General features: G+C 40.7%; 1 protein-coding gene across 1 annotated transcript in view; it reads left to right on the top strand.

Annotated features, from left to right (window-relative positions):
- The window catches only part of itfg1 (integrin alpha FG-GAP repeat containing 1), a 144640-nt gene that overhangs the window by 55305 nt on the left and 74629 nt on the right, over positions 1-14706 (top strand). Inside the window, exon 10 of the mRNA XM_056402763.1 lies at positions 11818-11969. Within this exon, the coding sequence (XP_056258738.1) occupies positions 11818-11969 (152 nt within the window). The remainder of the gene's footprint in view (positions 1-11817; positions 11970-14706) is intronic.

Genomic DNA, 14706 nt, shown 5'->3' with positions numbered 1-14706 from the left:
GGCTGGACCACAACAGCGGGGGCCAGACGGTAGGTGTGCGCTGTGTGAGAAACTAAATAAGCAGGACATTCTGTCGCTTTTAACTTTCTCTCAGACTGATCATTTAACAAGTAAATATAGTCGAAATCACAGCAGTCTTTGTCATTAATTTATGTGTGGTGATTTTGTCAGACGACGTCATGGTTATAAAATCAGGATTTTATTAGTACAGAGCAGCAAGTCTCAAAAATATACAATAGTACAATATACAGGTACTATTAGGAGCATGTTCATTCTTTGACATTTATTTTACACTGGAAAAAAACAACAGCACAGAGCTGGGGGGGGGATTATTGCAGAGAACAAAGTGTACAAAATAAAAATAGTTGTCATATCAATACAAAATGTCAAAAAAAGTGTCAGTTTTGTCAAAATTAAACCAACAACTGACAGTTTGCTGGTTTTTCTTTTCTTAACAATAAAGTAAATATATCTTTTGGTTGGACAAATAAGGCATTTGATGACATCACCTTGAGCTCTAGGGAAATGTAATGGTCATTTTAACTTTTTTTTTGTTATATACACCAACATTTAATTAATTGATGAAGAAAATGATCTCTAATTTGATCATGAAAACAATTGTTACAGGCCTACTGTACAGTCCACCTCTATACTGAAGTGAACAACATGAAAAAATTGTTGGACTCAATTCAAATCTTGTCAACAAATCCTCATACCCATGCAACAAACAGGTTGCTCTTCAGTGACTCTCACAACTCATACACTGTATAACCGTTTAAAGAACGACTCACTGATCTTCTGCCTCTGTGTTTACCGGCTGGTTAAGTTTTAAGTATTATGAATAAGATTAGCACAGAGTCATGGTTAAGGTTGAGGTTAAAAGTCACCGCCGTCATCGCTAAAAAAAAAAGTTCAGTGGTAGCGGGAGAAGCTACGTGAACTACAGTCTGACGTTACCTCTGCCGTTGCTACTTTGAGAGGATGGTAACTGCTCTCATGACTGAAAGAGGTCTTGTTGTTTTAAGGGTTTTTTGAAACAACTAATGCCTTCTTTTCTTGCCTCCACTCCATTTTCCTTTATGTTCTTTAAGACTTATGAAAGACCACCGCACCAGAGTTCCCATTGCAATACCACAGCTACTGTTTCTGTGCACAGTGGCTGTCTATTTCAGGAAGGCATTAAACACGCGGCTCACTGCGGGGGGCTCTTGCTTTAGAAAGATATCGGCGCTGATCCAGTGGATGTCATTGTGTTTGCAGAGCCGTGCGAGATAGAACTAACAGATACACGCACACGCATGCTGTCCCATCCAATTAATGTATACTGAGAAATTAATATATGTGTGTGGACATGTTCACTCTCAGTTGCTCTTACATGAACACACACACACACACACTCTCCACCCCCACCACCTACGTACCATCTTGCGTGATTCTTTTCAGTTGCATCCTACCAGTTGGCAGGAGACCCCACTCCCTTTTCTTCCTTCCTGCCACCAGAGAACTAGCTTCCACTTTCTTTCAATCCAAAATAGAAATATTACAGGCTTATCTGCATGTCCGCCCCCACATACACATGTACACACAAAAAGACACGCACACTGAGACGCAGAGACGCACACTCCCCATGGACATGCCTTCTTTTGTTTGCCTGTCAGAAACCAAAAAAAAAAAAAAAAGGTGATTGAAGGAAGAAGTGAAAGGAGGAATGTAGAAGGGACGGGGAGGGGAGGCAGAGAGAAGAAGACTTATAGGCACTGACGGATAAAGTGAACACATGTTGTCTTCTGTGTCGCTCTGTGTTTGAGAGACAGTCATCACTGTCAAAGACAGAGACGGGAGGAAAGGGAAGGGTGGGCGGAGAGAGAGGAGGAAACAGAGTCTTTCTAAGCTTCTGCGCTTTCATGGAAACGGTGGTAACAATATACAATCATAATGATAACCTCCGTCTGCAGAAGCCAACACACCATACATCACAGTATTGATCCCATCAGTTCATCATTATTTGTGGTGGAAACACTTTCTTAGCTGTAATTATGATCTTACGTCACATGCGTGTTGGTGTGGGTGTGTGGCTCCATTGCATCGGCTCCGCAGCCATGTTAACCCCAGTCCCTAGTCAGCAGATGTCTCCCCTAGAGATATCTGCCCACTGATAGTGATGGAGAAAATCGAGGGTGGGGTGGAGGAGGGAAGTGTAACAGATAGAGAAAATAGAAGGGGGGGGGGAGAGAAATGGAAAGAAAAGGGAGCTTGATGTCAGAAAGAAGAAGAAAGAAATATTGTGAGGGAGGGAGGAAGAGGAGGTGGAGGGAAGGGAAGGGAAGATTAGAGGGAGGGAGGAAGGAAGAGAGGGCAAAAGAAAAATCTTTCTGTTGTCCCTTCATTTCCACTTTGAGAGGAACATCCCATCAGACGGAATGAGGGCGGAGAAGCAGAAAAGAGGAGTGGAGAGTGAATAGGGCTAGTGATATGTATACAGGCAACGACATGGTGAGATGCCTTTGGGTGTGCATGGAAGTCCCGCTGAGCAGAAACTAGTGTGTGTCTGTAGCTCATCTCCAAACAGCAATTCATTCCGTCCTTCCCGCAGTCTCAGCCACAGCTCTGCCTCTGCCTCTGCAGCAGCTCCGGGGCCTTTAGTTCACCATATTGGAGGAAACCGCAGGTGGCTCCCAACACCTCTCGGCTTCATTCCCCGTTCTTACAGACACACACTGTTCACATTTATTGCACTCTGGACCGCCCTTTTTCTCTGCTCTTACATTCTGTAACACAATTGGATATTACTGCAGACAAAAGTGTGATTATGTGGCTGTGGGTGCTACATCTGTCAAGCAAATTGTAGCAAAGAAAACAAACAAAATATTAGCAGAAAGACCCTCTGAACATCAGAGAGCACTTTCACAAGAAAAGGCTTGGAATTCGTCCAGGCACTTTGCAAGTGAGTGTATATTTAAGGCCACGGCTCATTTCCAGTACAGGAATGTTTATGTGGTGGAGCTGAGCAATATTGCTAAATAACATCTCGGTATTTTAAGCCTTGATGAAATGGCTTTACAAATGGATTTTTCTAATCAGAACAATAATTTAGACCAACCACCCTCTATTAAATGCCTTTAGATTTACACAGACCATTACGAACTTCCTATTACTGAACAGTTTTTTAGACTTCAAATTATTTTCTACACAAAATAGAGCTGAAATATAACCTGTGGGTCCAAATAAAGCTAAGTAGTTGCTTTACACAGCAGAATTCTGCAACATACTGTTATGAACAACACTAATTAGTACAGGGAGCCCATCTACACAGTTGGAGTTGTTTCCCTCATTCCCTCAGTACACCTACTACTGCTGCCGTAGTTAATTTCTTAGGTCAACAGTTTGGTGCATAGTCAAATTGAGAGGATTTGGCAAGGGATGAACAATCAATAAAGTGAACCTTATCCGCTCTCTTTCGCATACGAACAGCAACATCACAGCAACGACATGGGATATTTTGTTTTGTTGGGAAAGTGAAGAGTTGAAGATTTATACTTCATAATTTTACCGTAGATTATGCAGAACTGCTCAAAAGGTTTGGACATGAAAAAGTAAAGTGAGGAAGCTTTCAAAAATAATGTCATGAATAGTATTTTTTTATCATAGAAAAGAGCAGTAAACAGAAGAAAACCTCAGTGACATCAATATTTAGCATAACCACCCTGTAAGTGTACCCCGAGGTTCTCTTATACAGTTTTTCAAGGTACTTGGCAGGTACGTTGTTCGAGCGACTTGGAGAACTTGCCACAGATCCTCTGAGGGTTCAGGCTGTCTCAGTGTCTTCTTGTAATCCCAGTCTGACTCCATGATGTTGAGATCAGGCTCTGTGGGGGCCAGACCATCTGTTGCAGCACTCCTCATTCTTCTTCTTGCTGAACATAGAAACACCAAATAAATAAGAACAACAATCTAATCAGTCTGCCTTTTGTAGTATTTCCTACAAAGAACATACTATAAATATTCTTTGTATTTTCTAGTAGTTCAGTCTGTGTGTGTGTTGTGAAAGAGCCAAAGCGGGACTCGGTGCTGAGAACAGTTCCGATGCAGCTTTCTCCAGCACCAGGGAGTGACTGACCCCACATGGTCACTGTTTGGACACAGGCCACATTCCCTAGTTCTCTGGCAAAAAGACACAGTCAATAACTGATTAGCTTTGAGCATGTTGTTACTGTTCTTTTGTGCTGGCTAATGTTGACTGGTGTCTGAAGACAAAAACCAAGAAGCTGTACACAAACAAATGCCCTTACTGTCACTGATAGGCCTTACACAATACATTGGAAGAATGGCGCACACACTTTTATTGTGCATTATTTTTGTTATTCGTTTAATAAATGTGGTCTGGTGTTTTTTTTATATCCTTCTGTGGAAACAAGCTTACTTCCATAGGAGAACAAGAATAAAAAAGAACAAGTGCAACACTGATAGTATTGAGTTGACCTGGTCTATAAATATTTCTGAATTGAGATTACATTTGTTTTTGTATGCACATTTCTGTGTATATTTGCTCTCTTGTGAAAATGCCTACCATGCACACATGCTTAACACACATACCGCCCCCATGAAGACTGAGCCAGCTGCCCACTGTTGCTGCCCAGACAGTGTAAGGGCAGCCAGTGTGAGCCAGACAGCTTCCTCCCAGTCATCCCAGTCAGCCGGTCAGTCAGTGGTCAAAGAGGTGACACTGACAGCAGGTAGCAGCGTCCCTACCCTGCCCAGCTGACACAAAGACATATGGTCTCACTCCATCTCTGGCTCTGGACTGCTTTTTTATCAGGATAAACTATGACCTTATTTCCACCTGATAATGAAATACAATCTGTATCTTGGTATTTTGGAGAAGGACATGTCAGTGTAATGCGTGTTGGTACACACATAGTTAGTCAATGCAGATGTCATCAGCACAGACAGAGGCTCCATCCCGATGGACAGAAACATTTTGAAGGTTAGAAACGTGGAAACAAGACCAGTACAGGAAGAAAAGTCATCACAGTGACCCGTAATATCATCACTCTGCAGTAACAACACTTAAACCTTTAGACAAACCATGTAGATAGCCAAGGACCACCTCTGCAGCTGCAATGCATACATAGTTAGAAAAGAGTAGAATAGATTATGTTCACTTAAAAGCACAAAATGTATGAGAAATACATTGTAATTACTTTAGTTCTGCTCTGTGAACCGTCCTGTGTTTTCTATATGCAAGCCATAATTAGGTTTAAGAGGTCCATGTAACTGACCATACAAGGGTAATCATACACACTGTTATGTTGCAAGCTTGCTCACACATAAGAGATCTGTGGAAGTGAACCTTAATGCCTTTCTTAACAATAGGTTTGACATGATGAGCAAACAGTAAATAGCTTGACTGGAGAAACAGATGCTTATACACAATGAGATGAGAGGATTGATACCGCTGTGGATGCTAAATATAAAGATAGAGTCGGCAAGGGATTAGTTTAGCTAAGCATGAAGGTGGAAGCCATGTAACGATTCCTTATTCTCACAAAAAGAGTTTAAAAAAGAGTTGAAATGATAAACATCCTTTATCAATTCCCCATATTTCCTATATTCTCCCACTTGGCTACTTTTACAAATCCTTTGTAGAATGTCAAATTAACACCTCAGTGTGATTTTGAAAGTCAGTCCTCATTTGCATTCATCTCCGCTTTCTCTGCAAAGTGTTTCCACTTTTTCTCTCTCTACCTATCTTTGGAAGTCGTATTTCCTGTTACTATTTGTATCACATTTCATTAAGTCCAGTGTGTTATGAAGAAGAAGTCTGGTACCACTGGGCCTTTTTATTAGGATAATACTGACAGAAAACTACTTCATCTTCTTATTCACTCTTATTGAAAATACTGACTGAATTAGTAACAAATTCTGTGCCTGCAAACTTTATTTTAGTGTTGAATATTTCAGACATTGCATCACGTACAACGCTAACATACATCTAGATCAAAGCCACGATCATTCTTTGCCCATGATTATATCAAGACCAGCCAGACTTCCACTTTGCTGTATTGAAGTCATCTTCTCTTCCCACCCACTCCTCCAGTGTTCAAACCCATGCTGTCTTTCAGTGCCAGTTCTAATGTGATGAGCATTACAGTCATTATATCACTGGGATCATAAAAAGCTATTGCTTCATTACACGCCTGATTTTTTTTCCCCCTTTACTTTATTGCCTTGGACAGGCTTGTTGTCTGTTGATGTTACAGCACCTCCCCTCATCACCCCATAAACCCCACCACCGCCTCCCACCTCAACCGCAGGCCGCCCACATTTTAATTTCTTGGCCTAATGAAGCGGGAGCTCTCTCCACCAAGTTGAATCAATGGGAGTCTCTGAGCATACCGTCGCTTTTTTCGCTTTAGTCGTCAGTGAAGCCAGGAGAGTGATTTTATGTTGAGGGGGTTTGTGTTTGTGCCCCTTCTGGTCTGTGTGTGTGTGTTTTTATATGCACGCTTCCATGTTTTGTGCATGCGTGTGCGTGCGTACGTGCATGTGTGTGTGGGTGTGTGTGCATGCGAGCATGTGCCACAATAAGCTGTCTGCACACATGGTCTGTGTTTTCCCGCTGTTCAGTAAAAAGCCATTTGCATGCGGGATCCTTCTCTTCAATGCCATTTAAGGTATCAGATTACCTCACGAGCACAAATCCCATCATTGTCTTCATTTCCATTAACTAGGTCATTTGGATCTCTGCGCTAACACACCTACACACACACACACACACACTCACACTCAATTTGTTTCTCAATATGTTAATATGTTGACATTTGAACAAGCGAACGTCAGGGTGGAATTATATTGACTTAGGAGCACTCTTTTTGACTAGCAGGACACTGGGCCACAGATTAATCCATATAGACATACACTTGATATTGTTCAAACACTCGGCTAAATTTAGTGATTAAATCTCAAAACTTCTGGAGTAAGGAAGGAGTAACTGCTTCATGATTTATTTAAGGAGTTCCTATGTCAAGGTTGGTTATTTATTGCAGCTTCTCAAATAAAAAAACTGATTTGATGAGATTAGAATTTAATATCTAATATATTTAATATCCTCTGTAACGCCCATATGATTTCCCACACAATACCGCTGAGCAATAAAAACAAAACGCAGGGTAAACACTGTCCGATCCAGCTGAGGGAAAATGCTGCATGACTGTTTTTCCCCCTCTGCTCGATTGGAAAAGACTGATCTTTTGACTTCCACCTTTGCCACTGCGCTTTGTGTTATGTGTCTGCTAGTTTACCGTCTTTCATCATGTGCTTTTGTTCTGCCATATGTTCACACAATATAATTATCACATATCATTGTCATTAGGTAATGTAGGAAACAGTATAATGTATCAATTATAGCGAGGCAGACGTGATAATGCATTACTTCAGTTTCAGGCTTAATCTCAGGCTCCTGCTTGATTAAGCTTCTCTCTTCTATATGTCTGAGTGAGTGCATGCATGTGCGCAGGTGTGCATGTACAGTTTTGATATCATCATTCCAGTCTGTGCTTCTTTATTTTACTTTCATCATCCTTTTCCCTGTACCTCTGCTCTGCTCCCATGCTGTGTTTAAGGGAAGAACATTAATTAGAGACTAAAGATGGCATCTCTAATTTTATCAGCAGCTATCTTGCCATCACGGAACCTACAAATGAACCTCTTAAACCCAATGCACGACTGTGTGTTTGCGTGTCTGCGTTCTTTCACAGTGTTGACGAGATGCTGTTGGTATTCTCCATGCTCTCCCTCTCTCTTCCTCTAATCAACGTTAGAAAAAAAGAGCAGCAGACAGTACACTGATTGCCTCAGGGTAAACACCAGCACAGTGGTCTGCTGATAAGGCTGGCGGCCAGCAAAGGCCTCACTCTGTCCTGAGAGAGAATGTCATGGCAGCGCTGAGCACAGACCAAAGGACTCCAGCGTGAAAGATAACTCACCAGTGGATTCATTTGCCTTGCAGACTAAAGAGCAAAAAAGATTGAAGATGTAGCTGGTATCTGAAAACATGACCACCTGCTCTGTGAGAGTAACTGCTGACATGGGAACTAATGTGTAGTTAATACAACACCTTTCCCCGTTCAAAGTAGCACACCTTGAATGTGTGTATTCTTATGTATTGCTTTTTATATTCAATAGATAGTGGATTTTGGATTGAAGCCAAAGGTCATTTGGATTATAACGCAGGGATTGAGCTGTCAGTCATACAAACTACTTCCATGTCTTTGTCATGTTTTGTCCCCGGCATTTTTTCAGCAAGTTGAAAATGGTTCCACCTCTGTCAGTTTGTACAAATGTGAAGGTTTCTGTGTGTCAACGTCTAGCATTGTGTTTACTGGCCACAAATGGGCTGGCAGCAGGGTCTCAGGTCTCCCTCTTGTCACTTCTCTCTGCCAGCCACAGCACAGTGGTCATTTCCAGCACTCCCATCCACTGTGGATAGAAGTAATCACAGCCATGTTTTACACCCATATGGCAGGCAGTCAGCCTTTCAAATCACATTGCAACATCACTCAACAGTCATTTAATGCGAGTTTGGCTGCGCAGCGCTGCATTAAAGCTCCAAGTTCATTCTTATCCTCTGAAAAATATTCAACCTGGGTCTTTATCACTCAACTGGTTTTATGACACCATCTGTATGTAGAGAAGCATAATAACTATCATTGCCCGCTGCTTACACTGAGTCTGTCCATCACACTCCCAGTCCAAACATTACCACCTAAACTTCACTATTTCTGTATAAGGTCATAAATGGAAAGGAAGGTTAGAGTTTGATTAAAACAGATTTTTATATTTTATTGTAATGTAATATCAAAAGATACCGCCTTTCAAAATCAAACAGAAAAGGGTTTTGTGAATGCTAAAGGCTAAATTGGATATAAACAAAAGTGCACCTGACAGACCAGGCAAATGTTTGGGACCCCAGAAGGGAAAAGGGCCCCCCTCCTATTGGCACATTGTGCAATGTTGACATAGTGTGCACAGCTGGTTTTGAGGTAACTTACATCAGTGACAATTTCACACTAATTGGTGATAGGCCTTGGTTGTCTTTCTCAGACATGCTGGTCATATTAAGAGCTATTAGTAGCATTTCTGGTGAGTGTCTCTCTGGTGACTCTCCCCTGCACCTGCTCGCTCTGTTTAACATTCATGAATAGTTCAAACCTCCAGCATCTGGCCATGCGCCTCTCTATGAGACACAAACACACACACACACACACACACACACACACACACACCAGGGATCTACACTGGTAGTTCAGTTTTGAGTCTCAAAATATATTTTTATATAATTGCAAATGCCTGTGACTGACTGAGTGATTGTTGTTGAGTGATCATATTTATACCATAGGTCAGGTCAAGTTTCCCTATTGGTTGTTGCTCTTTCAAAATGAATTGGCGGCAACAGTTTCTATTAAGGGGGCATTTACAACCTGCGCTGTTGCCAACTAGCTAGATTTAGAGACTAACAAGACTAGGAATAAACTCAGCCGAGGGCGACGTCTCCTGTTACAGGCAGTCACCTTGTTGTCCTGTTCTTATGGCTGTTCAGCAGCAACAGGTGGAGGTACTAGGTGCCACCTCCTATCTTGAGAAATAAGGGATTCTACATGTGCAGGACCCAAACTATAATTTGATTCCATTAGACTAATGAAGACTAAGTATTTGGTTCACATAGTGCACCAGCCAGATACTGTACTGAATGGTGATACATACTACTCAGGATTTGCCTCTCATGATGGCGTTAGTGTGAATAAGGGACATTCATAGTCTCTCCCTCCTTGCAACACCTCCCTCTCTTATATTATGTGTAATTCACAGGAGTCCTGGCTAACAATTCAGACAAATGACATTAATGAAAACAGAGAGACCAGTATGTCTGTCACTGGTTGAAACTCCATTAAAATGAATTTAGTGGGAATATATGGGCAGTTACAATAAATCTTTCCTCTGCAAAATGAAAAGTAATAGCTCTTATTTTCCAGCTACAGTCACCAGAGTTTGGAGGAATTGCAGGAAGACAGAGTGCAGGAGACTAAACTAAAATGGAGAGTCAAGGCTTTAACTAGTGCAAGTGTACTTGAGAAATGCTAAGTGAAAGAGTATTCATATTAAGTGAGGTGATAATGGTCTGAGTGAGGTTCTTTAAAGCACTGTCTCTACAGTGCAGTTTGTTTTTGTGTTGTTTACTGAGTGTACCTCTTTAGTTTGACTGTTTCCCACTGTAAACATCAGTTGGTAGTAACTTTAGAACAAGACCCCCTTGAGGGCCCTATTACCTCAACATTTGAATTGTCAAGATGAGGGAAAGAAGCCTTATTTGTGTTTGGTTAACAGAGTGGGAGAGCTTCTTCACTATCTGTATTTGATGTGTAAAGAGAGTAGCATCGTGTAGTTTATTAATAGGCATAGTGTCTATTTATAATGAAGCTGTAATTTGTTGCTGTTATACGTCAAATTTAGACTGCTTTCTTTGATTATCTTTTCTTTAGTTCTCATTAGTTAAGTCATATTTTGGTGATTTATTTCTCTTTCTGTTTGGCTTTCCTTTGTGGCGCTACTTCACACCAAGGAGAGGAGTTGCTAAATTGAGGATTTACAAGTAAATCCAAGCAATTAATGTGATTTGCATTTTACTTCTCAAGTAAATGCTTTTTTAAACGTAATTTTGAAAAGTGTTGTTGCTGGTAAGTTCAAAGACTACAAATAATTGCTTTTGGGTGGACAATTTAGGATTGATTTTGACTCCAGTGTTTCAGTTTCAAAGAGAATGATTAAAGTTACCAACATGAGATCATCAAGGAGCAGCATTAAATGCCCTGAAAGGGGTAAGTTTGTACATTTGGATTACATGAAAACATTTAAATATAGGCAAGCATTTGTTATGAGTTTGAAATGACTCTCTTTTAGTTTGTCATCTTGGTTAAAAAATGCCATTATGTTGGTTTACTGTACATACTGTACTTATGTGTAGGTATATGAGCACCATGCTGCACTGTTAGCAGTTTGATCCGTGTTTGTGTTGCAGTGCAAGTGGCAAGGTAAAAAGTTCTTCTTACCTTATTAACATGTAGGTTTGAGCTTCATTCTGACTGCATTATTGCCTCCTTCCAACACCCTGACCAGTTTTTATTCAACAAAGAGTTAGTAGTAGGTTTCTAACATTGGTGAATAAGTCAACACTTCAAATAGCACTTCAAAACTTAAATTGCTTGAATACAGAAATGATGAATATGGGATTATATGTTGTTATATGTTGTACATTGCATTTAGTATTTGTTTTTATTTCGTAGTGTTTGAATCTAACTACCCAGAAATTACTGTATTACTGTGCCAGTGTAAAAAAAAAAAAAAAGAGACATTGTGACAACAGTATGATCAAGTACAAACACCACATCTCAACAAGTTTATTGGTCCTCAAATTGACTTTGTTATCTGAGAATCTACAAAAAAAAAAGTAACTTCATTTATTACTTGACTTTTTCTTTGTACTAATGAAGTGATGAACCTTATTTTCACCTTGTTCCATTTCAGAACATTGATACTAATTTCTAAAGAAGTACGAACAACACGATTCTGAACATTCAGTAGAAGAAGGTTTAAGACTAGAATGAAACTAAATGATTTTTTGACACTGCATTCAGGTTATTCTCATCCACTGTCTCTTTTATCCTTCACTTTTTTCCTGTCCTCTATTTTCCCTGTTATTGTGTCAAGTGTTGTGCTGGTTAATTCTGATTGATGAGTAATTGTTTTGGGATGTTGTTGCAGTGGGTACCAGTGCTGTCAGATTTCCAGCGGAGGGAAACAGTTTGGAGCTTTGTGCCAGGGACACCCAGCCAACCCCTGGCCCTTCACCTCGGGGACTACAACCTGGACGGCTTCCCTGATGCCCTGGTTGTCCTCCGCAACAGCAGCGGCAGGTAGGGGGAAAAATACACACACTCTCAACTAAGCTCCACAGGAGTCTTCAAATGGGGTCATGTTTGTTGGTGTGGTGTCTTGAAGAAAAAGTACTTGTGTAAGGGCGACATTTGTAGATAATGTTTTTGTTATTATCGTAATCATTTTGGACTATATACACACACAAGTGTTGGTGTTCCTCTAAGACCCTTATTTAAGATAATGTCTTGTAAATAAATGAGATATTGCTGAATCTAAACTAATCCTTATTTGGCAAATGATCCCCTGGAATCCAGTCAAGTAGGTCTCTGAACCCCACTCCAACTAATCATTTCAGCACTATGCCTCACTTGATGAGCCATCGCTGCAGAGGCACACGGTGTCAGCATGTGCAGGTACAGGGCCTGCACATGTAGCACACAGTGACATACAAACAGGATTTGCATTGTTATTACTCTAGTTTCAGGAAACTAATAATCACAGATTTCATGCAAATCCATGTTCTCTCAATTCTCACAAACACTTGCTTCATTTTGTAACCTACATTTGAGTTTGTCATGTAACATTACCCATTTTGATGAGATTATACTAACTATAGTATTCCCGCAGAAACACAAAATTGAATTGATCGGAACCTAATAACTCAAGATGCATACTTAAATGGCTTATGCAAATCTGTTTAGCTTTCAACACTAGGAATTTGATGGCACATGGGGGATGGATTTACTCATTAAATTACTGTGAAATTACTGTACTTGCAATGACACGTTCTCATGCTGGGAAAAAAAAAATGGTCTCCATTACAAACAGTTGCCCCATTGATATGGTATGTTTCTCACTTTTTACAGCTGTAGTTTACAGTTGTCAAGCTCAACTCAAAGCAGTTGACTGACTGGGCAGTAATAAAACAAAGTAGCATAAAGAAATATAACGATTTAAAAGAATACATCCTATTTGGCCTACACATGTTAATGCTGATACACACAAAATAATTTGACTTGTATCGTGTGTTTAAAAATAATCCTTGAAGAACAACTCTCATCCTCGTACTGACAGAATAGCAATAGTTTTCAAAGGTGGATTAATTAAATCTTCTCATTAATAAATCATAAGATATTAGCTGAGGCATAAATTAGACATAAATTAATGTGATTGCTGACAGTTTGACATTAATGACACTGTCCTTAGCTGCAGAATATGTAGATTTAAAATGATTTGCACTGGGCAGTCAGAATCTGTGACATTGTAGTATAATAAAGAAGAGATTACCATCCAGTCTGCTAGAGCACTGACTGGGAGAGAAGACAGCTAAGGTGAGTGTGTTCTTCAGTTTACAGACATGACAACTGATAAGCCAGCCCTTTAAAAATCATTACAGCATGTGCCAGGACATAAGCACCATGGACACTTGGAAATGTGTGTGTGTGTGTGTGTGTGTGTGTGTGTGTGTGTGTGTGTGTGTGTGTGTGTGTGTGTGTGTTTGTGTGTGTGTGTTTTTGTGTGTGTTTTTGTGTGTGTTTTTGTGTGTGTCGGAGGACCTGTGTGGATTATCTGGCCCCAGAGATGAAGATAAGATATCTGAAAGGGTCAGGGCTGTGACTGTCTATGCATACTGATTGATCTGTGCGTGCGTGCGTGCGTGCGTGCACGCGTGCGTGCACGCGTGCGTCTTCTTTAGAGTGTCTGAGTGCTTGTTCTGTCAGAAATAGTAAGTGTTGATGAACAGCTTCAAAAGACTCACACACACACATACATACATTTGAACCATGCTTTCTTCTCCAGGCTCTATAATCACTAGTAAGTCGGTAAGGCTTAACTCTTTGTGGTTACCCTCATCTAGAAATGACTTCTGTCTCACCAGCTCTAATCATACAAGCTATAGCTTCTCTCTTTATTCCCTCCCTTTCCTCCATTTGTTTCTCATTTTAAGCCTGAGCATTGTAATCCTGTACTCGGCCATGGTTATTGCGGAACTCCTTCCGCATAAAAACTGACTCCAGTAGTAACATTTAAAATCACATCATCAGCATATGTAGGAAGGAGGAGGATGGAGGGAGAAGGAATGGAGAGATGAAAGGAGGTCAGGGTGATGGGAAAGAAGGATGGTTTAAAGGTCAGAGAAGTCTCTTTAGATGCTTTCTGTTTTGAATCCCTGAAGCAGTACATCTAGACCTCTTAACTACCACCGATGTGCACCAGAGCAACGCACGTACCCTCCAAATGGTATCAGCGGTTTGACTGGGAACTTCTTTGTTGTGCTCCTACAAGTCAATGTATAAGGTCATGGTCATACTGATGTGCATTGCTTCTTTTTAGTGAACGCACAAGGTTTCAGAGGTCATGTATGAGTGATGAGATGTGCTTGTTTTTGTTTTTGTTAAGACATTTCATGAAATGCCTCTTGTCGACTTTGGATTCAGCAGCGCTCCGCAGTGCGTCCTGCAGTGGGCTTCATTTTGTCTTTGATTTCCTTCTAACCACATGCTCTCTACTTACAAATATTTGTGCAGCCCATAGCTGGTTTACTTTAAGTCCCATTCCCTCTCCATTCCTTTCCTTCTTTCACTCTCTCCTCCATCTCCTCTCCTTCGTCCTTCCAACTGGTTATTTATAGCTCCCTTTCAGATAAAAGTCCTGCTAGACTGTGTCACTCCTCCTCCCAGCAAAACAAATGCCTTTTTAAGTATTCAAAATAGGAAGACGAAAGGAGAGAGGGTGTGAGATGAGAGTAATCGGGTGGAATCAGTGGAACAATGA

This window comes from Seriola aureovittata, chromosome 1 (assembly GCF_021018895.1).
Source record: "Seriola aureovittata isolate HTS-2021-v1 ecotype China chromosome 1, ASM2101889v1, whole genome shotgun sequence".
In the NCBI taxonomy this organism is placed as follows: domain Eukaryota; kingdom Metazoa; phylum Chordata; class Actinopteri; order Carangiformes; family Carangidae; genus Seriola; species Seriola aureovittata.
This window is presented reverse-complemented; position numbering and strand designations above follow the sequence as displayed.